The sequence below is a fragment of the Marmota monax genome, unplaced genomic scaffold (genome assembly GCF_021218885.2).
Source record: "Marmota monax isolate L192 unplaced genomic scaffold, Marmota_monax_Labrador192_F-V1.1 WCK01_AAM20220418_F8-fsc00023, whole genome shotgun sequence".
Classification (NCBI taxonomy): Eukaryota; Metazoa; Chordata; class Mammalia; order Rodentia; family Sciuridae; genus Marmota; species Marmota monax.
In genome coordinates this window covers 733,586-758,395 of record NW_026692907.1, presented here as the reverse complement: position 1 = coordinate 758,395, position 24,810 = coordinate 733,586, and the positions used below count along the sequence as shown (strand labels likewise).

Below are 24,810 nucleotides of genomic sequence, written 5' to 3'. Positions count from 1 at the left end.
AAAGGGAAAGAAATAGAGTATTTCTATCACTTTAAAACTTTCCTCATGACCTTCTGAAATCAATCCAGACAACCACTCTGCTTTCTACTTGTTATTTTTTTTAATTAATGCTTATGTTAAGTGTAATAAGTTAGTGAAGTGGGAGCCTGTCTGATTTTGTTTCACACTATATCATAAGTATTTAATAAAATGCCTGGAAGATATCAACAATGAATTACCTATTTTTATTCTAAAAATAAACATATCCAATGATAAGCAGTGATAGAGAAAGAAATATATTCGTTTTGCCAGATGAACAAGGACAATGTCTATACTCTTTTAAATTTTCGTTTAATATCTGCCTTTCTAATATTTTATGTTGTACCTGGGTAGTCCAGGGACTTAATTCCACAATAGCTGATCCAACGGTTCTCTAGGCGGAATTTTTAAAAAAAGGAGGAGGAGGAGGAGAAGTCGTCTACATCTCTGATTCTGTCTATGTACTGTACTGCTTGACCCTGTAAGAAACATAATGCTTATTTATATAATTCTTTCTTACCAGTTATTTCATGTGCTTATGTCTTCCCAATTAGAAAGACCATGGAGTCTCCAAGGACATTGTACTTAATAATGCCTAGCAAAGTGTTAAGATTTTTTTTAAAAAGTATCCTCCAAATCTCCAATTACCATCATTAGGGGTTAGTATCAAAATCTAAGACATTGTCACTTTTTAATAGTATAGTGTAAATATTTAAAGTTCTAGTAAAAATTTAATGGGGCCAATTATCATTAGTTTTTCTTATTTATAGACAAATGTTAATGGCAATAGAGAATATGATCTATGACTGTCTCCCAACAATAATACTAAGTTTTTCTTAGTGTAAAAAACTGTTACAGTAAAATAGTTAAAGAGGTCCCAGCTCCAGTCCAAAATCCATGCTTGCACAGTTGAACACTATAGATGGGTTATTAGTTGCGGACATGTAATTCTCATTTTCCTAATCTTGGTGTAAAGTCAGTATGCATAAAAGATGGAGCTTGTAAAATGAAAACTAATTACAAAATAAAGCAATTTTTTTGTGTGCCAAGAAGCTATAACCAAATTTGGCAACTCAAATGTTTTTAAATAAATCTATAAGTTATTTCAAAAAAATGACTAAAACCAACTTATGGCAAGTAATTTCCAACCTATGAATCAGAAGTTAACACTTGCAGTTTAGATATAAGGTGTGTCCCAAAAGTTCATGTGTGAGACAATGCAAGAAAGTTTAGAAGTGAAATGATTGGGCTATGAAAGCCTTAACTTAATCAGTGCAGGTCCACTGATAGGGATTAACTGAGTTGTACTGTAGGCAGGTAGGGTGTGGCTAGAGGAGGTGAATAGTTGGGGGCATGTCTTTGAAGGGTACATATTTTGTCCTTATTCCGCAGAACTGTCTTTCTATGCTTCCTGGTATAATGTTTCCAGCTGCTTTCCACAATTCTGCCATGATGTCCTTCCTTACCTTGATCCCTGAGGACTAGCGTTGGCCATCTATGGAATGAAACCTCTGAAACAACCCCAAAATAAACTTTCCCTCCTCTATGTTGATTTTATCAGATCTTTTGGTCACAGCAGCAAAAAAGCTGACTAAAACAGCACTTATCTTTGAACTAATAGAACTATTTTTGTGGTTGTTTGGGATGGGGGAGAACAGAATATGATCATTAAGAAGTATAAAAATCAATATAGGAAAAAGTCAAAATTTTAAACATACTCTTTGAATTTTAAATTCATGTTACCTTAAAAAATATTACTTCTGCTAGAAAGCCCCAAAAATGTTTAACTAGAAATCATATTCTATTCTAATGTCATCTCAAACATAGATGACAAAATACTTTTGGTAGCAACAGAAGGAAAAAAGAGGCAAAAAATTTTAAAAAGTCAAATCAAGTGAAGCTTTGGGGTTTTCAGTCTGGTATGTATGGAAGAAGCCTGAATGTCCCAGTCTTCTGCCCTAACAAATAAAATGTTAAACAATCTGAAAATCAACAGTTCTTAGATCTATAAAAGAAGCACAGGCACCAAACTGCTGCCCTCCAAATTAGGAGACCAAGAAACACATATACAGAATCACAACTTACATGAGCAGAACACACAAGTCACAACTTCCATGGTAACCAGCATGGGCTATAGGGAAATCAGATTTCTAATTTACAAATGCTGGAAGTGTGGACAAATCTGAAAGATATAAACTCCTAGGAGATCAAGTATTGGGATGGGGGTGGTGCTTTTGTAAGTTTCACCTTCAGAGCTCTACACTGTCATCACAATTGGTATTAATTAGAGTAAAATCTCCTCTTGCTTCTCTTCTAGGCTTCCATGTGGGAGAAGGTAAATACTCAACTCCGACCCTCTCTAGCCATCCTGTCCTACCTATGGGAGGGAAGAGCTGGGTTAAGGATTTAAGAAGCACATATGAAGTTCACAAAATTTACTAAAAGACATAAGACCCAATCACAAGACTACAACATACTTCACCACCCACACCTTACCACCACCTTACAATGTATTTGGCTATCAAGGAAAAATTATAAGAACCTTAAAAAGGAAAAAATAGCTTGAAGAGACAGTTATCAAAACTAGACTCAGACATGGCAGGGATATTGGAATATTACAATGAGAAGTTAAAAACAACTGATTAACATGATAAGTACTCTAATAGACAAAGTAGCATGCAAGAACAGATGGGCAATAAGGTATTTTTTAAAACTGCTTAAAAAAAACAAAAGGACACAATAAAAATGAAAAATGCCTTTGATAGACTAATTAGTAGACTGGACACATCTAAGGAAATAATCTCTGAATTTGAGGATATTAGTAGATAACCTCAAAAACTTGGAAAGCCCAGAGGGGGAAAATAACAGAATCATGGAAAGACTACAGAAGTTATAACATACCTAATGGGAATACCAAAGAAGAAATGAAGAAAGAAACTTTTGAAACTAATGACTGAGAATTTCCACAAATTAATATGAGACACCAAGCCACAAATAAAAGCAGCCCACAAAACACCAAGCAGGATAACACCAAACTAGGCATATCATTTTCGAAAAACTAAATATCAAAGAAAAAAAACCTGAAAGAATTTGGAGGAGGGTAGCCTACCTGCAGAGGAGCAAAAACAAGAATTACATCAAGCTTCTCCACAGAAACAATAAAAGCGAGAAAAGACTGGAAAGAAATATTTAAAGTACTGAGGGATTTAAGAAAAAGAAAACTAGGGCCTGTGGTTATGGCTCAGTGGTAGGGCACTCATCTAGCGCATGTGAGGTGCTGGGTTCGATCCTCAGCACTATATACAAATTAATAAAGGTATTGTGTCCAACTACAACTAAAAAAAAAATTTTATTATTTTTTTAAAATTTTTTTTAAATAATTTTTTAAAACAATAATTCTATACCCTGCAAAATTATCCTTCAAAAGTGAAGAATAAAGACTTACTCTGATCAAAACTTGAGGAAATTTGTTGTCAGTAGACTTGCCTTGAAATAAATATTAAAAGAATAGGAAAATTATTGAAAGCTCAAATCTACATAAAGAAAGAAAAGAGCATCAGAGAAGGAAATGAAAGCTTTTATTTTTCCTAATTCATTTACTAAATAACAGTTTCAAAGTAGTAATCATGTATTTGATGTGTATGTGTATGTATGTTTAAGTACACTTATGCATAAGTGAAATGAAAGATGCATATGATATAAGGGATCAAAGGAAAGAATTAGGATTATTTTGTTATTCTAAAATACACTACCTGTGAAATAGTATAGTATTATTTGAAAGTGAACTTGAATTAGTTGTACATATATATTGCAAACTCTAGGGCAACCAATGAAAAAATTTTAAAAAGAAATACAACTGATACTCTAGAAAAAGAGAGAAAATGAAATAATATAAAAACCTAATTAAAGCAACAAAATGCAGGGGGGGGGAAGTGGAAGACAGAAACAAAGAACAAGGACATTCGGTAGAAATAGAAAATAGTAATAAATATAGTAGATGTTAATTCAACTGTCTCAGTAATCAATCTGATGGCAGTGATTTAAATGTACCAATTAAATTACAAAATTTATCAGAGTGGATCAAAACTATAAGCCTCAACTATATGCTATCTACAAGAAACTTACTTTAAATATAAAGACATGCCAAGTGTGGTGGCATATGCCATGAGTTCCAGCACTTGGAGGCTAAGACAGGATTCCAAGGATTGGAGACCAGAATGGGCAACATAGGGAGAGAGACTCAATCACAGGAGGGGGGAAAAAAAAGAAAAACACCGGCCTCTCTTGGGGGCTGGGCTAGCGATGTAGCTCAGGGGTAGAGAGTTTGCCTCATAGGCATGAAGCCCTAGGTTTGATTTCTAGCATCACTGCTCACCCACTATGGGAAGAAGGGGGGAAAAAAAGTGTGTGACATATATAGATTAAAAGTAAATGGATGGAGAAATATTCCAGGTTAATAGCAACCAAAGGAAAGTGGAAGTAGCTACATTAATTTCACATAAAGCCCACTTCCCAGAGAGGAAAGTTGTCAAGCATAAAAGAGGGCTATAACATGATGAAGGGAACAGTCTATCTAGAAGACATCACAATTCTTAATATGTGTATGCCTAACAATAGAGCATCAAAACACATGGGGCAAAAATTAATAGAATTACATGGAGAAACAAATGAATCTACTGTCTTAGTTGGGGACTTCAATATTGCTCTATCAGAAATGCACAGATCCCCAGGCAAAAAAACCAATAAGGACATAGATGAACTCAATACCACAATTGACTAGATATAGGACATGTATTAACTACTTCCCCCAACAGCAAAATACACATTCTCCTCAAACTCACAGGGACTATTCATCAAGATTCACTATATTCTGGGCCATCAAACACACAAACAAAATTGAAGAGAGAGAAATCAGATACTGTCTACTCTCAGACCATAACACAATTAAACTAAAATCAAGACAGCTGGAAAATCCCAAACATGAGATTAAACAACACCCTTCCAAATAATACCTGGGGCAAAGAAGAAATCCCAAGAGAAATTATTTTGAACTAAATGAAAATGAAAAACACAATTTATAATATTTGTATTATATGATGAAAGCAGTGCTCAAGAGGGAAATTTACAGCATTGAAAGGCATATATCAGAAAAGAAAAATGACCTAAAATCAATCATCTGAGATTCTACCTTATAAGATTAGAAAATAATGATTAAATGAAATCCAAAATAAGCGGAAGAAAATATAGTAAAAATGAAGGCAGAAATCAGTGAAATTGAAAACAGGAAACCAATACAGAAAACAACATAATCCAAAAACTGGTTTTTTAGAAATGAAATTTGTAAGTCTCTGAACAGAGTAAGGAAAAAAAAACCAGAAAACAAATTACTAATTTCAGAAATGAAAGGGGACATCATAACAGATGTTACGGACATCAAAAAGATAATAAATGAATACTATGAACAATTCTGTATTCACAAGTTAATGGACCTAAATAAAATGGACTAATTCCTTGCAAGACAATGTGCCAAAACACATACAAGAATAAACAGAAAATCTGAACAGGTCTATACTGGGTCAAAGAAATTGATCTTCCAAAATAGAAAGCACCAGGCCCAGGTGGGTTCACTAGTGAATTCTACCAAATATTTAAGAAAGAAATTACATTGATTCTCTATTGTAACTTCAAGAAAACAGAAGCAAAAGAAATAATTCCTAACTCATGAGGCCAGCATAATCCTAATACTCAAACTAGGCAAAGAAAACTATAAACCAGTATCTGTCATGAATAGTGATCCTCAACAAAATATTACCAAATGGAATTCAACAATGTAAAAAAAAGAAACATTCACAACTAAAAGGCATTTATCCCAGTTGTACAAGGCTGATACAATATTCAAAAATAAATAAATATGATCTGTCACATAAACAGGTGAAAGAAGAAAAATTAGATCATATCAGTAAATATAGAAAAACATTTGACAAAAATCCACCACCCATCCATGATAAAAACTCTCAGTAAATGAGGAAGAAAAGGGAACTTGCCAAAACATAAAAAATATCTACAAAAAGCCAATCAACTCCTGTAATCCCAGTGACTCCGGAGGCTGAGGCAGGAGGATCACACATTCAAGGCCAGCCACAGCAATTAATGGAGGCCCTAAACAACTTAGTGAGACCCTGTCTCAAAATAAAAGATAAAAAGGGCTGGGGATGTGGCTCAGGGGTAAAGTGCCTCTGGGTCCAAGATTCAGCACCATGGGGAAAACCAACCAAGCAAACAAAACTAGAGCTAACATCAAACTTAATGGTGAGAAACCAAAAGTTTTCCCTCTAAGATTAGAACATACATGAATGTGGGAGACCAACCTTACATGTGACTGAGTCACACTCCCCGGCTGCATGCTGAGGCGCTCAGTCACAGAAATGTGGCAGAGTTTTCCCCACCCTTCTTGGGTTCGAGGGTCAGTGTCTCGTGCATGAGTGTGTCTTGTTACAGCCCCACAGGTGAAGCTATGCTCACCTGTTCCTTTGTAATATAATCCCTTGTCCTATTTAGGATAGAATCTTCCATGGTAGTGCCTTGTGTGTGTGTCCCCTTCTCTTACTGTGTCCTTGGGTGTGGCCTACCCAGGTGTCAGTCAACCTGCTGGCAGTGGACATCATGAAGATAGACTCAGCCCCCTGAAACCTGACCCCTTGCCTCATTTGAATAGCTTCTCCTCAATAAAAGGGGTCAGCGCCTGCTCTCGCTCTCTTTTTCTTCGGACCCTTAAGTGTCTCTCAATCATTGCTAGCAAGCTGTTACATCGACCCCCAACAAAAAGATATTTGTATCTCTTGTGTGGTTATTTTGCGCAGCCCAGTTAGCCCAGTTCAACTGGAGTGACCCCTGAGCCTTTTAGTCTCAAGAATAGAAACCCGACACATGAAGAAATCTATAAAACTGATAAACAAAACCAGAGAACTATATAAATGGAGACATATTCCATGTTCATTGATAGGTAGACACTATGCCTTTAAGATCAGTTCTTCCCAACTTGATCTACAAACTAAATGCCATCCCAATCAAAATCCAAGAAGGTTATTTTATTGATATCAACAAACTGATTCTAAAGTTTATATGGACAGGCAAAGGATCCAGAATAGCCATCACAATATTAAAAGAGAACAGAACTTGAAAATTGACACTAATTGAGATAGTGTAGAATTGGCAAATATTAATAATAATAACAAATAGGTCAATGGAACAGAATAGACAGCCCAGAAACAGAACTACATGAATGTAGTCAACTCTTCCTTGACAAAAAGGAAAAATGAATAGTATAGGGAAATATAGACTTTTCAACAAATGGAGCAGAAACAATTAGACATCCATAATAAGAAAGAAGAAGAAGAACCAGACCAAGACCTTATTTCACCCACAGAATTTTACTCAAAATGAGTCACAGATCTAAACGTAAAACACAAAATCATAAAACTCCTAGAAGATAATACTGAAGAAAATACAGATTATCTAGGGTTGGCAATCATTTTTCAGATACACTGCCCCAGGCCTGAAAGAAAGAACTGATGAGAATAAAAAGAGAAGCCACATCCTGGGAGAAAATATTTACAAAAGATGTATCTGATGAATAACTATTAATCAAAATATATTAGAGAACTCTTAATAAGCATATGAAAAGATGTCCCACATCATATGTCATCAGGAAAATAAAAATTAAAATAAAAATAAAAACTACTATACACCATACAGAATGGCCAAAATCTGGGAAATTGACCACACCAAATCCTGACCAGGATGTGGAACAAAAAGGAACTCTCAATCATTGCTGGCAAGAATATAAAATGATATAGTCACTTTGGAAGACAGGTGTTTTCTTACAAAATTAAACATACTCATACCACATAACACTGAAAAGCCATTCCTTGGTATTTACCCAATGGAGTTGAAAACACGCCTACATAAAAACCTGCACATAGTAATTATAACAACTTCATTCATAATTGCCAAAACTTGAAAGCAACCAAGATGTTCTTCAGTAGGTGAATGAATGGATCAAGACATGCTGGTACATCCTGAAGTCAAATAAAGTCAGTTACTAGGTTTCCAAGTAGAAACTTTTACCACATGGAATAAATATACCACTTGGCATATAGGAGAAGTCCTTATACCTTATGATCAAGGCCACCATATCCCAAAACTTGGTAAATTGTATGCAATTCTTAATATATCAAACAGAAATATTTAGTTCAAGATTAGAATGAATATTTAGCAGTAAAATGAGGTATTCAAGACATAAAAAGACAAGGAGGAAACTTGGATCTATTTTTCTAAGGGAAAGAAATCCATCAGAAATGGACATTCAGGGAAAGGAAAAACTATGGAGACAGTAAAATGTTCAGTGGTTGTCAAGAAGTAAGGGAAGGGAGGGATACGTAAGTGTAGAACAGAGAATTTTCAGTAATGATAAATAGATGTTTTTAGAAATTTATGAAAACTCACAAACACAACCAAGAATGAAACCTAGCATATACTATGTACTTTGAGTAATAATGATGTGTTAGGGTAGGTCAATTGTAATGAATGTACCACTGTGGTTGAAAATCTTGGTCATCAAGGAAGACATGCATGTTTGGAGGTAGGGGATACACAGGAAAACTCTGTACCTTTTGATCAATTTTACCATGAACCTAAAACTACTCTTAAATAAATACATAAATAAATAAATATTTTTAAAGTCAAATCATGTTTTCCCTGGGCATTCGTTCACCAATACAAGCCACTTTTCTGAAGCAGATTAACATTAAAAGACAATTCTCAGAAGCAGGATATATAGCTTCGATATTTTGCATGTCTGATTCCCAGAAATCTCAAAACTGAAATCAGCTAATATGTTTCCAAGTAGAAACTTTAGCCAGGTGGAATAAATATACCACTTGGCATATATAGTAAAAGTCCTTGCACCTCATGATTAAGGCCACTATATTCCAAAACTTGGTAAACTGCATGCAAATCTTAATGGATTATCAAACAAAGAAATATTTAGTTCAAGATTAGAGTGAACACATTCTACACAAACTCAAGATGCCCGTGACAGTGCAATGCCTTGCTCACCAATGTATCCTCAGCATTTCGTAACACAGGGATTGCCATGTTTTAGGAGCTTAAACTGTCTATTGAAAAATTAAATGCTAGCTATCATGCTACTAATGTAGCACAATACACTAGGAAAAAAATTGTCTAGGCTGAGGAGCAGAACAGAGAAAACTGAGCGACAGGAAGTAATGGTTTTTTGTATATGGGCCTTCAGTACCCTTTAATTTTTAAAGTTACATTTTATGAGTAATAGGGCCTGAATGATTTTTAGTTACAGATGGACACAATGACTTTATTTATTTATTGTTATGTGGTGCTGAGGATTGAACCCAGTGCCTCACACATGCTAGGCAAACACCCTACCACAGAGCCACAACCCCAGCCCTAGTGCCTGAATTTATTTTAATATTTATTTTTTTAGGTGTAGTTGGACACAACACAATGCCTTTATTTTTATGTGGTGCTGAGGATCGAACCTGGGTCCTGCTCGTGCTAGGCCACAATACCAGCCCCAAGTGCCTGAATATTTATAGGTAACATTCTGCACTGGTCACTTACCTTTCTGAAACAACTTTCCAATTTCATTAAAAACACTTGAGTTGCGGGACTGGGGTTGTCACTCAGTGGTTGAGTGCTTGCCTCACATGCGCGAGGCACTGGGTCTGATCCTTAGCACCACATTAAAAAAACAAAAATAAATAAAACAAAGATATTGTGTCCATCTACAACTAAAAAAAAAAACAAAAAAACACTTTTGAGTTGCCAAATTTAATACCAAATAGCCAATTCCTTGCCACAAGATGACTAAAATTGCTTTGTGTTGTCTAGTTATTCTTTGTCTTAAATGTTTCTTCATTTATGTACTATAACTTTACATCAGGGTTAGGAAGTTAATAAATGAAAAACATATTTATCTCCAGAGGAAAAACTTGGGAAAAGCTATATTTTTTTTAATTTATTTTTTAGGTATAGATGGAAACAACACAATGCCTTTATTTTTATGTGGTGCTGAGGATCGAACCCAGATCCTGCCTGTGCTAGGCGAGTGCTCTACCGCTGAGCCACAATCCCAGCCCTATTACTTATATTTTATATATTTCTAATAGATTAAAATTTTGTAGAGGCATGTCTTACCTACATGTTTGCTTTATTAGATTTTTAAAGTTTGATTGTCATTATGGCTTCTTCTTTATACTAGACTGAGTTCCATAAAGGCATGGACCATGGTACATGGAATACAGTAAAAGCTTGATAATATTTACTGAATAAATAAAGTCTCTATGTTCTCCATACATTCTGGATTAAACATATATTACTTCAAAGCTTTTTCTTTTCTACAATGAAAAGGCAGAAAAATATGTAAGATTTCCATAAAAACACACAGTTAAAATAAATTTCTGGCAGTTAAAGGAAAAACCTCTAGTTATCTATAAAACTGGACCATCTGTTCTTAGTTCCTTCCTAAGAGTTCAAGATAGAAAAGCTATTACTAATACAACAGAATTTATTTTAAAATTGAATTCTAAAAAATCTTAAGCACCAATTTAGAAGTCAGAAATTCATCTGCCTCCAGTAATAGCAACAACCCTCAGAGGCATCTTCTTCTGACATAGGAAACTCAAGTAACTGACTACTTCTCCACACCATTTTACCTGGAAAGAAGGAATATATCTATATTGCAATCATTTCCTTTGGGAAACAAAGGGCTTCAAGAGAGAAAACAAACACCTACTTTTCTATATCACATGAAAATAAAATCTAATGAGTCCAAGGGAAATAATACAGTTGTGGTAACAGATCTTTACATAATGAGATAACTGAAATGTATGTCTGAAAAAGTTAATATTCGGTGAAACAGGTTAACACTCAAGAAAAAAGGCTCCAAAAATTCCTATTAATCTCAGTTATTGGGGTAAACACTATTCAGTGCCTTGAAATGCTTATTGTTCCAAGCAGTGAGATAAAAAAGTCTAAGGAATGTGATGAGAGAAACAGAAACTAACCATTTCCCTTATCTCCTCCAGTCTTTAGGTGGGGATCAAAGCAAAGCAAACTTGGTTGTAAAATAGAAGAATATACTCACAAAACATATAAAGAAACCCATTTCCATACCACACATGCAACCTATCCTATATACTTCTCCTGCTTGTAGGTGTGATGTAGCCCTCCACAGTAGTAAAATGTCCAAACCCTTTCCATTGAGTCCACCAAGTTCTTTGGGATTAATAAACAGTATGCTGGGGTTTTGCAATCCTGGGGTTGAACACCCAGTTAGACACATGAATCAAGGTATCTCAATACTATTAAAAGATTGGTTTTTCAGCTACTATTATAAATGTACCTTAAATACTAAATTCATGTTCTTCTAGAACAGATTTGGCATACATGTAATTATCATACCTGAAGACTGTCCTTTGAATAAAGCCTTTGCATTGCTTCTATTATTTTCCAAGCCTTATAATAACTGCTATCTTTTTTTTTTTTTTTTTTTGTACCAGGAATTGAACCCAGGGGCGCTTAACCTCTGAGCCAAATCCCCAACCCTGTTTATATTTTGTTTTGAGACAGGGTCTTGCTAAATTGCTTAGGGCCTCCCTAAGTTGCTGAAGCTGGCTTTGAACTCATGATCCTTCTGCCTCAGCCTTCCAAGCCACTGGGATTACAGGCTAATGACTGCAATTCTACCACATCTCCTTTTTGCATAATGATGCTTCACCCACAGATTTAATGGTATTTCTGGTGAACTACCAGTCCCTTTGGCCATATTCTCAAAGTATTCAATAACAGCATGGAAAAGCAATCTATCTGTTTCTTCATTAATTCCTTCAATTATTTCTTCATTTAACTAACATTTACTGAGCACTAGTAGAATACCAGGCACTGGCAGAGGAAATGCCAGTAGCTGTTTTATTAGTAATGGCAACTAACAGTTATCAAGTTCTTACTATAGCTAGGCATTATTTCTTCCAATTTACATTTAATTTCATTTAACCGTCACAACAACTCATATTAAGTGGTTATTTCTTGTCCTTCTAAAGATAAGGACATTGGAACTCAGAAACAGTAAGTTAAGTGTTAATGGTTAAATGTAAGTTATGACACTGGGATACAAACCAGACATTCTGGCTCCAGAGCAAACGTCTTTACCACACTTGCCTTCCTCTGGGAAGAGACTCTTTGGTCACTTAAATGAACATTTAATTCCATATTTCTAAATGTCTTATCCTCTCTGTACATTAAATTTGGAAAAAATACATAAATGCTCTTCTTATCAAAATCTTATCAAAGTCAGTATCTGACCTTAAGGAGTCTGTATGCTAACTAGAAAGGTGTGAATTCTACATACTTTAAAAGGTAAACAAGAAGAATATGGTAAGGACTCTGTGAATTGTGCAATGATTATGACATTCAAAGGAAAGAGATCACTTTGAACTTGGATGCCAAGGGAGGAGGACCAATCAGTGGAGTTTCCACAGAAGAGGTCAGTTTTGAACTAGACCTTGAAGAAAAGGGCAAAAGACATTCAAAGATTAAGAACATCATACAGATGTAGAGGCCAGAAATTTTAAAACTATTTGGAAGAACATAAGTAAGCAACAGCATTTGTGTAGGTTTACAGAGAGATACAGTGGCAGAAATATTGGTACTGGTAGCCTGAAAACAGATCATTGACAGAATTATATGTCAGTCTAAACCAAATGTGGAGGAAATCTCATCTGCCACATTCAGTCTAATATTACTATTAAACACTTATCAACTTGCTGAATCACAAATTTATTGAAATGATGCTGTATTTTTAAAAAACTCCCTAAATTAAAGGGGGAAAAAAAACCCATGGAGACCACGAAACTGCTTTAAAAAGCATAACTCATAGAGTAACTACTTCAACTCCATAGTAATGTCTTATTGTCCCTGAATAACCACATACTCAAAAAATGTTTTTAAGCTTCTACTTGAATACTTTCAAGTGATGGGGACCTCACAACTTGTACAACATGAAATTCCTTATACATCTTATCTAATGAAGCTAATTCCTGGTGTAGGACAAAAGTTAAGTAGAGAGAAAAATTTATAAAGCAGTTTTCTACAATTCAATCCTCTAAATCAAAATAAAATGAAATCCTTTATATGCCATAAATATAAGCTCTTTTGTTGGAGAATAAACATAGATGAGTATTTTCTATATTGTAGAAGAGAGATTTGTTGTTTTTTCCCTTATTTTTACTCTCTGGGATGGGGTAAGGTGGACACATCTTCTACCCTACTATCAATTGTTTCTGATGAAGCCCATAACATCCTAGCTCCAAGGTAGAACATATGGTTGTGAAATTGTAATGAATTTGGATCAGACAAACGACTGAAGCTAAGGTGATCAGCACTGCACCTGTTGATCTTATTGAGCTCCAGAAAGAACAAGAGCCCCCAATGGACTCAGAGTTCCTATGATGTTCGACTAAATTGCTACAACCATCTTAACAACACAAAGGGAAAACCTATCTGAAAGTGAAGCCAAAACAGAAGAAATGGAATCTAGAAACAGAGATGGGGAATCTGAGTCCTCACAACGTTGTTTAAGGAACTATTTCAAATTAAACCTCAACTAAATCGGCTTCTCTTTTTTTTTTCCTCGATCCATTTTTGGTTGAGTTTTCTTTCACTTTTATCCCAGTTAGTACTGCCATACTAATCAATGCATGTGGTAATAGCCAAATCCTATTAATGAGAAAATGAGATCAACTTCTCAGCACTTACCTATTATCATGCATGATTCTATAATTTGATTATATCAATAACAACTATTGATATTAAGTAAAAAATTAATCTGACAAATTATATTGTTACATTACGTGCATGTACAACATGTAACAACAAATTCCATTATTATACACAACTGTAATGAACCAATAAAAATGTGGAAAGAAACAAAGACAATTAAAATATAGTAAATGAAAAAAACAATTACTGTGGCAAATTAACACAGCACTTCATTTTTAACATTGCCTTATATTATCTTCTTTCTAAACAAAAATCAATACTCTGTCCTACAGAAAACAGAAGAAAATAAAGGACTATAACTTTACAATGTATGATAATACCATAAAAGCAAGAATAAGCAACTTATTATTATATCATATCAGTTATTTAAAAAAAAAAAAAACAGAAAACACACACACACACACACACACCCCTAACAAACTATCCAGAAGTCATGTAAAGACTCTTACTTGAAGCTGAAGAGTATGTCGAAGAATTGTTTCTTCTAAAGCATGGATCCACTTCTCTCGCTCATCAGCATCACGAGCTAGAATAAGAGATAATAAAAAATTAAAACTTTTGGGGCTGGGGTTGTAGCTCAGCAGTAGAGAGCTTTCCTAGCACATGTGAGACCCTGGATTTGATCCTCAGCACCACATAAAAAAATAAAATAAAAATTAAAACTATAATTTCTACACTGTATCTCCATATTTGAAAGCAAACTTTTAAGACCGTAATGCTAACAGAGGTGTTTAATTGTGCTACTCCCCTAACAGTGTTACCTTGATCTGTCTTATCTGAGTTTATAATATCTAATAGATCTAATATTTAAGCAGAAATGCAGTCTACTTGCAAAAAATATAACAAAGAGAAAACTGTGTTTAATAGATAGGTTACATAGATCAGACCAACCTTCCCACTGAGAACAACTAGAAAAACTATACTGACAATACTTTAAAAAAAAAAAACAAAAAACTGATTCCCACAAACAGATGAATGGATTTTTAAAATGTGGTCCATATGCACAATGGAATACTACTCAATCATTAAAAAGACAATGAAATCCTATCATTTGCAACAATACAGATGGAACTGGAGATCATTATGTTAAGTAAGTCAGGCACAGAAAGACAAGTACCACATGATCTCACTCACGTATGAAATCTGAAAAAGATAATCTCATACAAGTTGAAAGTATAATAAGGTTACCAGTGGCTGGGAAAAATAAGGGGTGAAAGGGTTGGGAAAAAGTTAATCAATGGATACTAAGTTTTACTAAGATAGGAGCAAGAATTTCTGGTATGTTATTGTACAGCAGGGTGACTCTAGATAACAATAATATACATTTCAAAAAGGTAGAGAAAAGAATTCTAAAAGTGTTAGAAATGATAAATGCTTGAGAAGATATGCTTAACCTGTTTTAATGGTTATACAATGTAAACACATATCAAAACATTTCTTTAGTTCACTAATATGCACAATTTTTGTTTTTATGTGTCACTCAAAAAATAAATTGGATTTGGGGCTGGGGATGTGGCTCAAGCGGTAGCGCGCACGTCTGGCATCCGTGCGGCCCGGGTTCAATCCTCAGCACCACATACAAACAAAGATGTTGTGTCTGCCGAAAACTAAGAAATAAAATATTAAAATAAAAATAAATAAATAAATTGGATTTAAATGAAAAGGCAAAAAAATCTGGTCAAAGGCATCAGACACCAACAAGAATTATCAGGCTAAGATATGGGAAAGGACAGACATCTAGAAGATAAGCCTGGTACTTAGGGCCACTTTTTGCCTGGTGATATGAGAAATTTGAAGAAAAGAATCATTAGACTGGACAATGCACTTACAAGGCTCATTGTGTGTGGGCAGGAAATATGTGAGAACAGTACTTTCCGCTCAATCTGAAACTGTCCCAAAATAGTCTATTTTTAAAAAGAAGTCTTTTCAAACTGAAAGTTAGAGGCCAGGGCCCATCTACAGCAGGAATTCTGGTAAATGGCCAATGTTTTGATTGGGATCCTCAATGGCTGTGCCTTGAAATTAAGGGTAAAGCAAAACAACTGCTTGGTCATCAGGAGGGACTAGAAAAATCTTGTTGCCTGAATAGACTAAAATGACTCCCAGATTGTTAGTGACTCCAGGCACCTATTTAGTTAGCAAAAGCAAATTAAAATATTTTCTGTAAGATCTCAGATGAATTATATTTCTATAGATAATTTTTCAAATAAAATATCTACCACAGGGTCTGGAATTGTGGCTCAGTGGTATAGCACTCGCCTCGCATGTGCAAGGCCCTGTGTTCGATCCTCAGCACTACATAAAAATAAATGAATAAAATAAATGTACTGTGTCCAACTACAACTAAAAAATAAATATTTAAAAAAAATATCAAAAACATCAACAGAAGCTCCAGGTTATTTTATAAATGACAAAAATGGGCTAGGGTTGTAGCTCAGTAGTAGAGCGCTTGCTGCATATGTGAAGAAGCCCTGGGTTCAATCCTCAGCACCGGATAAAAATGATAAATAAAATACTGGTATTGTGTCCATCTACAACTAATAATACATAAAAAATAAGTAAATGACAAAAATGTTTTGTTTCTCATTTAGATCTTTAAAATAACCAATTATAAATTCTAAATTAAAAATACAATAATCATGGGCGGTGGCTGTAGCTCAATGGCAGAGTGCATGCCTAGCATGTGTGAGACACTGGGTTCGATCCTCAGCACTGCATACCAATAAAATAAATGCACGCTGTCCACAAACAACTACAAAAAAAATACAATAATCAAAATTAAGAACTCAATGGATTATTTTAACATCAAATACAATTCAAGAGATAGAGAACCAGAAGAGAGACTACAAGAAACTTATTGAAACAACAGACAGTGAATCAAAGGGATAGAAAACACAGAAGAAAGGGTAAAAGCAACACAGAGGGTAAGATACTATAACACACATGTGACTGAAATACCAGAAGCAGACAAAAGAGAGGAGAGAACAGAAGTACCATTTGGCTGAGAATTTTCCAAAATTTATGAAAAACATTAAGCCACAGATTTCAGAAGTCCTAGAAACCCCAGATAGGTTATTCACTGTCACACTTTTTGTAATTACAAAATTCTAAATACCCACACAGAGTATGCATTTAATAAACTTTGGAGTATTATGCAGGTTAAAAAAAAAGAATAGGGAAGATTCCATTAGAATAATTTGGAGTGATTTCCAGATACAATACTAAATGAAAAAAATCAAAGTGTGCAGCTTTAGTGTAAAAAATAAGGATACCAAAGAAAATACACATGTGTCTGCTTGTTCCTATAAAAGAAATGCAAGAGTAAACAAGAAATTAGGCTGGATGTGGTAGTGCATGCCTGTAATCCCAGCAATTTGGGATTACAAATCCCAAAGACAGAAGGATTCTGAGACAGAAGGATTCTGAGAACGAACCAAGTTCAAGGCCAGCCTCAACAATTTAGTGAGGTCATAAGCGATTTGGTAAGGCCCTGGGGTAAAGCTCCTGGGTTCAATCCCCACTGTGTATGGGTGTGGGGTGGGGGAAGAGAAAAGAAATTGATTACATACAAGTCATTAGCAAGAAAGGATAGAAAACCAGAGATAATAGAACAGGAGAGCAGGGTTAAGGAAGTAGAAACACTTTTCTGAATATATCTTTTGGTATATGTTCAAAATCTTAGAATCAGTAAGGTTTCACATACCCTCCCACAAATTAACTGATGAAAGCCAACCAGGAAGGTAAGAAGAGATGAAGAATAGAATGCAAAAACTAAAAAATTTACCTAAAAAATTAACCTAAAAATACAAATGAGTAAGAAAACCACTCTGAAAGATGTGAAGAAGAAAATATTATGAACTAAATATCTAATAACAGCCTAACCCTAATTGGATGGTATTAGGAGATGGGGACTTTGGGAGGTATTTAGGTTATGAGGGTAGCACTCTCTTGAATGGTATTAGGGACCCCAGAAAGCTCTCACTCTTTCCACAATATGCACACAAGGGGAAATTGATTATCTGCAACTTGGAAGAGAGCCTTCACCAAAACCTAGCACACTGGCACCCCTATCTCAAACTTCCCAGCCTCCAGACTGAAAGAAATAAATATCTGCTATTTTAAGCTATGCAACCTATGATAATTTGTTATGTAGCAGCTAATGATAACTAAGACATGAAGTAGTTCTGAAAAACAGTATCTTGACTAGATATTGGAAGACTAAGGAATTGGAACAAGGCTAGATGTGGTGATGCACACCTGTAATTCCAATGATGTGGGAAGGTTAATCAGGAGGATCACCAAGTTTAGAGCCAGCCTCAACAACTTAGTGAGACCCTATCTCAAAATAAAAAATAAAAAGGACTCAGACTGAAACTCAGTTGTAAAGTGACTCTAGGTTCAATTCATAGTGCCAAAAAAAATTTTTTTGAGTAAGAAAACAAAACAAAAAACAAATCCAGATAGCACTGAACTATAACCCATAGAATATAGCAAATATACATGAGACCAATACTCATATAAAAAAACTGAATATAGAAATGGGGAGAAGGGATATCTTTTCTTTCAAAGGAATTACAATTAATAAGGGAGAAAGAATGAGAGAAATTAAAAAATCACCACTAGACCAACATCACTGTAATAATTACTGCAGGCAAGACCTACTAATGGCTAAAAGCAGTGGGAAAAGTTGGAGGTGGAAAGTTTGATGAAATTAGCATAGTTTTCAAGTATTTCTTTCAGGTATTACCAAATACAAAGGAAAAAGTAGTAATTTTACAATGGAGAAATCTGACAGACATCACTTTAATTGAATCATCAAAGTTAACATCACCAGAGCTGAGGGTATAGCTCAGTGGTACAGCACTTAACTAGCATGCATAAGGCCCAGGTTTCAATCCCCAGTACCACAAAAAAAAAAAAAAGAAAAAGAAAAAGAAACTATTACCCCCCAAACACAAAGTTAACATTACCAGAGATAAGACTGGTTAACATCACATACCCCTCTCCCAATCTCAGAAGAAAATATTATTTCTATTGTATTCTTGCAAAAACACATCATCTCAATCTCATCATGAGAAAATATCTGGTAAACCAAAAATGAAAAACATTCTACAAAATAGTTGACCAATATTCATCTAACATGACAAGGTCATAAAAGATAAGAAAAAAATAAGGAACTGTCACAACTAAATGATTCTGTGGAACAGTAAGTCAAATCTTAAAACAGAAAGGGGACATTAGAAAATCTATATAATTTAGTTAAAAGCATTATATCAAATGGATCAATGGTCTAGTTCAGGATGTCAGAGTCCGAGCAGGATGAAGACAAAGCATATCTCAACAAGCAAAGGGAAGATCAAGCATGGAACATCAGAGCCCAAAGCAAAATGAAGACGGGCTCTACACGATGGCTAAGTCCAACATGGGAAGTCGAGCCCAAGAAAAGTGAAGGCGGTATGCACATTGTGGGGAACAAGGTCAGCCAGACACAGGTTGCCAAGGCCAAACAGAGTAAGGGTGGCATTCCAAAGAGAAGCAGATGATTAAAAAAAATGACATACTGAAGGACTGATCAAATAAATATAAATAACAAGGAAAAAGCATTTCTCATTTTGAAAAATGGAATTACAAATATGGTAAGGAGGAAAAATCAGAACAACTTCCATGGTGTTAGACTAGAACTGTTAGTATCAGTATAATTTCATTGTTTTCAACCATACTCAAACGTATGGAAGTAACATTCATATTTCTTAGCTCCCAAAGAAAGGGCTGGGAGCTGTGACACCTAGCAACAGGTTTTCATTTCTAAATTTCTCTACTAAAAGGAATTAGTGTGCTTTTTAGAAAAGTGGTTTGATTCCAAAATTAGAATAGGGATGGTACAAAGCCTGAAATATCTTTTGGTGCCAGAAAGTATGGATATATTTAGAGATTTATGTTAAGAACATGTCAAAAGGATAGAGATATCAGCTTACATGGGATACTACTGGTCAAACTGAGAACTGAGCATCAAAATAAATAATAATGTTAGCAAGTTATAATCCACTGAGAAAAAAAAAAAAAACAGGAGTTACTATCAAATACACAAATTGGAAGTTTGATAAGAAATGGTAACTTTAAAATATTTCCCCACAGGGGCTGGGATTGTGGCTAAGCGGTGGAACCGCATAAAAATAAAGGCATTGTGTTGTGTCCATCTACACCTAAAAATAAATATTTTTTAAAAATTTCCCCACAAAATATTAATAAAGCATGGAAAAACATAAAACTTTCTAAGACAAGTCTGGCAGATATCACCTTAATCAAATGATCAGAACATCATTATAAATCACCAACTGAACAAACTCAAATCCTATGATAAGAATACACTAACATTTTTACGATTCTTACAAAGATGTGTGATCTGAATATAATTGTGAAGAAGCATCAGGGGGAAAAAAACAATAATTGGGAACAAAATAACTGGCCTATAATCTTTAAAAGTGTCAAGTTTTTGCCAGGCATGATGGCACACACCTGTAATTCCAGCTATTCAGGAGGCTGAAGCAGGAGGATCACAAGTTCAAGGCCTGCTGGGGCAATTGAGACCCTTCCTGTCTCAAAATAAAAAGAGGGGCGGGGGTTGCAGCTCAGTGGTAGAGCGTTGCCTAGCACATATGAGGTACTGGGTTCGATCTTCAGCACCACATAAAAATAAATAAATACAAGTATTTACATTTACAATTAAAAATATTTTTTAAAAATAACAAAAAATTTAAAAGGGCTGGAGATGTAGATCAGAGGTAAAAGGCTCCTTGGGTTCCATCTCTAATATCACCTCCCCCCCCCCCACACACACACACAAAGAAAGGAAAAGGAAAAAAAGTGTGAAGGCTTACATAAAATTCAAGGACAGACTGAGGAACTGCTCCAAGCTGAAAGTAACTGAGACAAAACAACTAAATGTAACATGTGATTCTAAATTAGATTATTTTGCTTATAAAGGACATTATTAGAACAACTGGTGAAACTTGAATGGAGTCTAAGGATTAGGTGGTATTAATGCATCAGTGTTGGGCTGGGGTTGTGGCTTAGTGGTAGAGTGCTTGCCTGGCATGTGTGAGGCACTGGGTTCGATTCTCAACACCACATATAAATAAATAAATTAAATGCATCTGTGTTGATTTCCTCATGCTAACACTTCCAATGTTAATAGCTATATTCAGCATATATGAAAAATTCCCTTGTTTGCAGGAAATAATGATAAAGCATTCATTAAAAAAAGGTTCTCTGTACAGTAAAACAGTAGGTAAAATACTTGCATATTCAGGATTTTAAAATCTTAGCTCTTTTATTACTTATACAGTCACATTTTCTAAATTACGTATGACTGAATAAGTAAGAACCTGAGAGAATTTTTAAAATTTCACTCTTCCTATGTAATTCATACAAGCCAAACCACAATAAAAAGATTTAAACTCTTAAACTTTATTGTTGCTGAAACACTACTTAGGAATCTGTCCTCCTTAAGTCATATTTCCTTCTCCTTCAAGACGTGAAACAATTATAAAAAATTACCATCTATTTGCTAAAGGAAGTGGTTATTTGCATGTTCTGCAATTGAAGTAAAAAGTAGAATTAACCTCTATAATCAGGAAGACCTCTTTTTTCCCACTTAGCATAAAATGAAAACATTACACACACACACACACAAACATGTTTACAGGATTAACTCCTGAGTCACTGCTGAAATAACTACTGAGCCCTCGAATGTGTAAGGTACTATGTTTGGAACATGAACAAGGATAAAACAATCCATGATCTCAAGGAACTTACAGCCTGCTGGAAAATACAATCACTTTCCAGGTAGCACATTGTTTAGCCTCTAATATCTTTGCTTATTAGAATTGTATTCATTCTTCTGGGCTATAGGGAAATGTCACCTTCTCCACCTATGTTGCTCATGATAAGAGAATCTTTCCTTTCTTAAACTCAAATATTCTATCACTCAGATACTATATAAATACACATGCCGGGTACCAGGCATTGTCTTAAGCCTTAGGGACAATTTTGGGCAACTGTTATAGTTCTAGATCATCAATAAAAATACATTTCTAGTCTTACTTCTCAATATACTTTTTAAAGTATGGAATGCTTCACAAATTTGTGTGTCATCCTTTCACAGGGACCATGCTAATCTTCTCTATCTCATTACAATTTAAGTATATGTGCTGCCCAAGTAAGCACTTTCCCAATATTCTCTTGCATGAACCATGATGAACCATGATGTTTCAGTTACACTGTGCTTACTGCTCACATGAATCATAATTCCCAGCTTTTGCTCAAATTGTTTCCACAGATGAAATGCTTGAGCCCAACTCTGTGCAAATAATAAAAGCTAAATGTATGAGCACTGACAATGTTAATTGCCAATTATAAACTTCAAGCTTTTAGATAAATAATGGAATTTTGGAAGACATGTATTTATCAACCACCATGACCTTGACAGATTCTGAAAGTTTGAAGCAATATCAACAAATATGACTTTTTATGTCATAAAACAAAATGTCAAATATTTATGTCAGATCTATATAACTCAGTGAAAAAACAGTATTCCTAAATGATCAATGCATGTTACAAAATCATACAGAGGGTGAATGAGCTGTTCAAATTGCTAAACCAAAGGATTTGAATAACAGTATTATCATATATCAATTTCATTTGTATAGTTTCAGCTTCTACACTGCAATTAATGTTTAAAAAACTATCACTTGAGTTTTGGTGAAATACCAAAGAAGAATATTCACAATTCTCTTAAGAGACTAGTAAAGCATTACTTCCTTTTCTAACTACATACCTGTATGAGGCTATATTTTCATGTACTTCAATCAAAACAACATATAACAGATTAAATATAGAAACAGATATGAGAATCCAGATATCTTCTGTTAAGCCTGACATTAAACAGAACTGAAAAAAATTAATATGTCACTCTTCTCATTATCTTGTAGAGGGGAGTAGGGAAATGGTTATTTTGTCACAGACTATTATTACTACTTTTAAATAAATAAGTTTAAAATCCCTTTTTTGATTTCTGAACTGGTGAACATTAACAGATATCTGTAAACACAAGCTCTTTGGAGTCCTCATATGATATTTGAAAATGTACAGGATGCTCAGACCTTGAACAAGTTTTAGAACTACATATATGTATATATGAAACATTCTAATTATTGATTGCCTCCTCCACTAGATTGTAAGATCTTAGAATACAGAATTTTGTCAGTCTATTTATTGCTGCATTTCTAGTGCCTAGCACAGTGTCTTGCAAATTTTATAGTGCTTTACTCATTAAGTATTTATAGCAGTACATGATGGATGCTGGATGGATGCTAAATAAAAACACTCCACTTAGATAATTAGGTGGTTAAAAAAAGTGCAACTGATTATAATTTGGAACAAGTTTGGACATGTTGAGTAATCAGAAGCTAATTTTTTTAAGGTAATAAAGTGTGGGAAAAAATGATCAATTTACATCACCAAGCATAAAGCAATCTAAGCAAGATTTGATATCTAGAAGGCTTATAAAAGTCATGGTTTAAGCCTGGCACAGTGGCACATTCCTGTAATCCCAGTGCTCGGGAGGCTGAGGCAGGAAAATCGAGAGTTCAAAGCCAGCCTCAGAAACTTAGGGAGACACAAAGTAACTCAGTGAGACCCTGTCTCTAAATAAAATACAAAAAAGGGCTGGGGATGTGGCTCAGTGATTAAGTGCCCCTGAGTTCAATCCTCAGTACCAAAAAAAAAAAAAAAAAAAAAAAAAAAAAGTCATGGTTTAAATAAACTGCTTATCACAGAGGTGAGATCAGATTAGAAAAATGAAAGGGCTGTGTGCTTTATTAGACTTTATACATGTTTTTATTGAAGTATCTATAACACCATAACATGCTAGTTTGTTTAATGATTTTTCCCCTTCCCCTGCTTAGCTATGTACTCCCTAAGATCTAGGATGGAATCTGATCCACACTTTCTTAACTTCAAAGCTTACCATTTTCTAAGCAACTAACTAGTACTCTAACTACAGGTCAGATGATAATTTGTCATCTTCACAAATGATACATATATACTAAAGTTCAGTCCCTAACCTAGCATTAAAACTTCCCATTAATCTGCCCTTTTTCTACATTGTACTTATCCCTTCTAAATTATGTATTTACCCGTGTTTATTAGTTGTTGTCTGCCTCCTCACAGTGGAATGCAAACTTTATAAAGGCAGGATCTTTATTTGTTCTGTTTATTGTTGTATCCCACGCCCCTAAAATCATGTCAGGCACCTGCCCAATAAACACTTGAATGAGAAATGATGATCTACTGATTTCATTAGTCAATGTAGAGTTCCTTTTATATATTTGGAGTCTAAAAAAAGCTTTGATTTCCTAAGAAATTATTATTTTTGTTTAATATCCTACTAAAGTTGCCATAATTGGCTCCTTTAAAGATTTATTAATAGTTGTAGTTAGCGTCTCTAAAACTGTCAAATAAAACATGCAAATATTTATAAAAGAGATTCTCCCCCACAACTTCTGCTTTGACTAGCTGAGTCAATACTGTGATTCTCCAGGACAAAGTCAGCATTTTATTGTGCAACTCAACATTGATTCAGTCAAAGAAGATAATAAAAACCATATGTAAATTAATGGGTTTTTTTCAATTTATTCTACAATCACATGCTTCTAAGTCAAATTATTCCTATCAATGAAAATCCTTGGCATAAAGATATGTAACTACATAGTAATAATTTTAGTCCCTATAAATATTTTATAACTACTTTAACTCCAGGTTTTCGTAAAAGCTTGATTTTTAAGGTCACTATCCTTAATCTTGAACTTTTGGGGGGAAAGCAGGATTTTATTTAAGAAAAGAACCTAAATAACTTAG

The 24,810-nt window shown here is 34.6% G+C and overlaps 1 protein-coding gene and 1 non-coding gene across 5 annotated transcripts in view; both read right to left on the bottom strand.

The window, feature by feature from the left end:
• The window catches only part of Osbpl9 (oxysterol binding protein like 9), a 142,752-nt gene that overhangs the window by 57,344 nt on the left and 60,598 nt on the right, over positions 1 to 24,810 (bottom strand). For all 4 annotated transcript variants that reach the window (XM_046450942.2, XM_046450943.2, XM_046450940.1 and 1 more), the window contains exon 4: positions 14,343 to 14,419. In XM_046450942.2, the coding sequence (XP_046306898.1) occupies positions 14,343 to 14,419 (77 nt within the window). The remainder of the gene's footprint in view (positions 1 to 14,342; positions 14,420 to 24,810) is intronic.
• Positions 22,013 to 22,119, bottom strand: LOC124097049 (U6 spliceosomal RNA). The gene has a single exon (XR_006853091.1). It is a non-coding gene; the product is annotated as a U6 spliceosomal RNA (small nuclear RNA).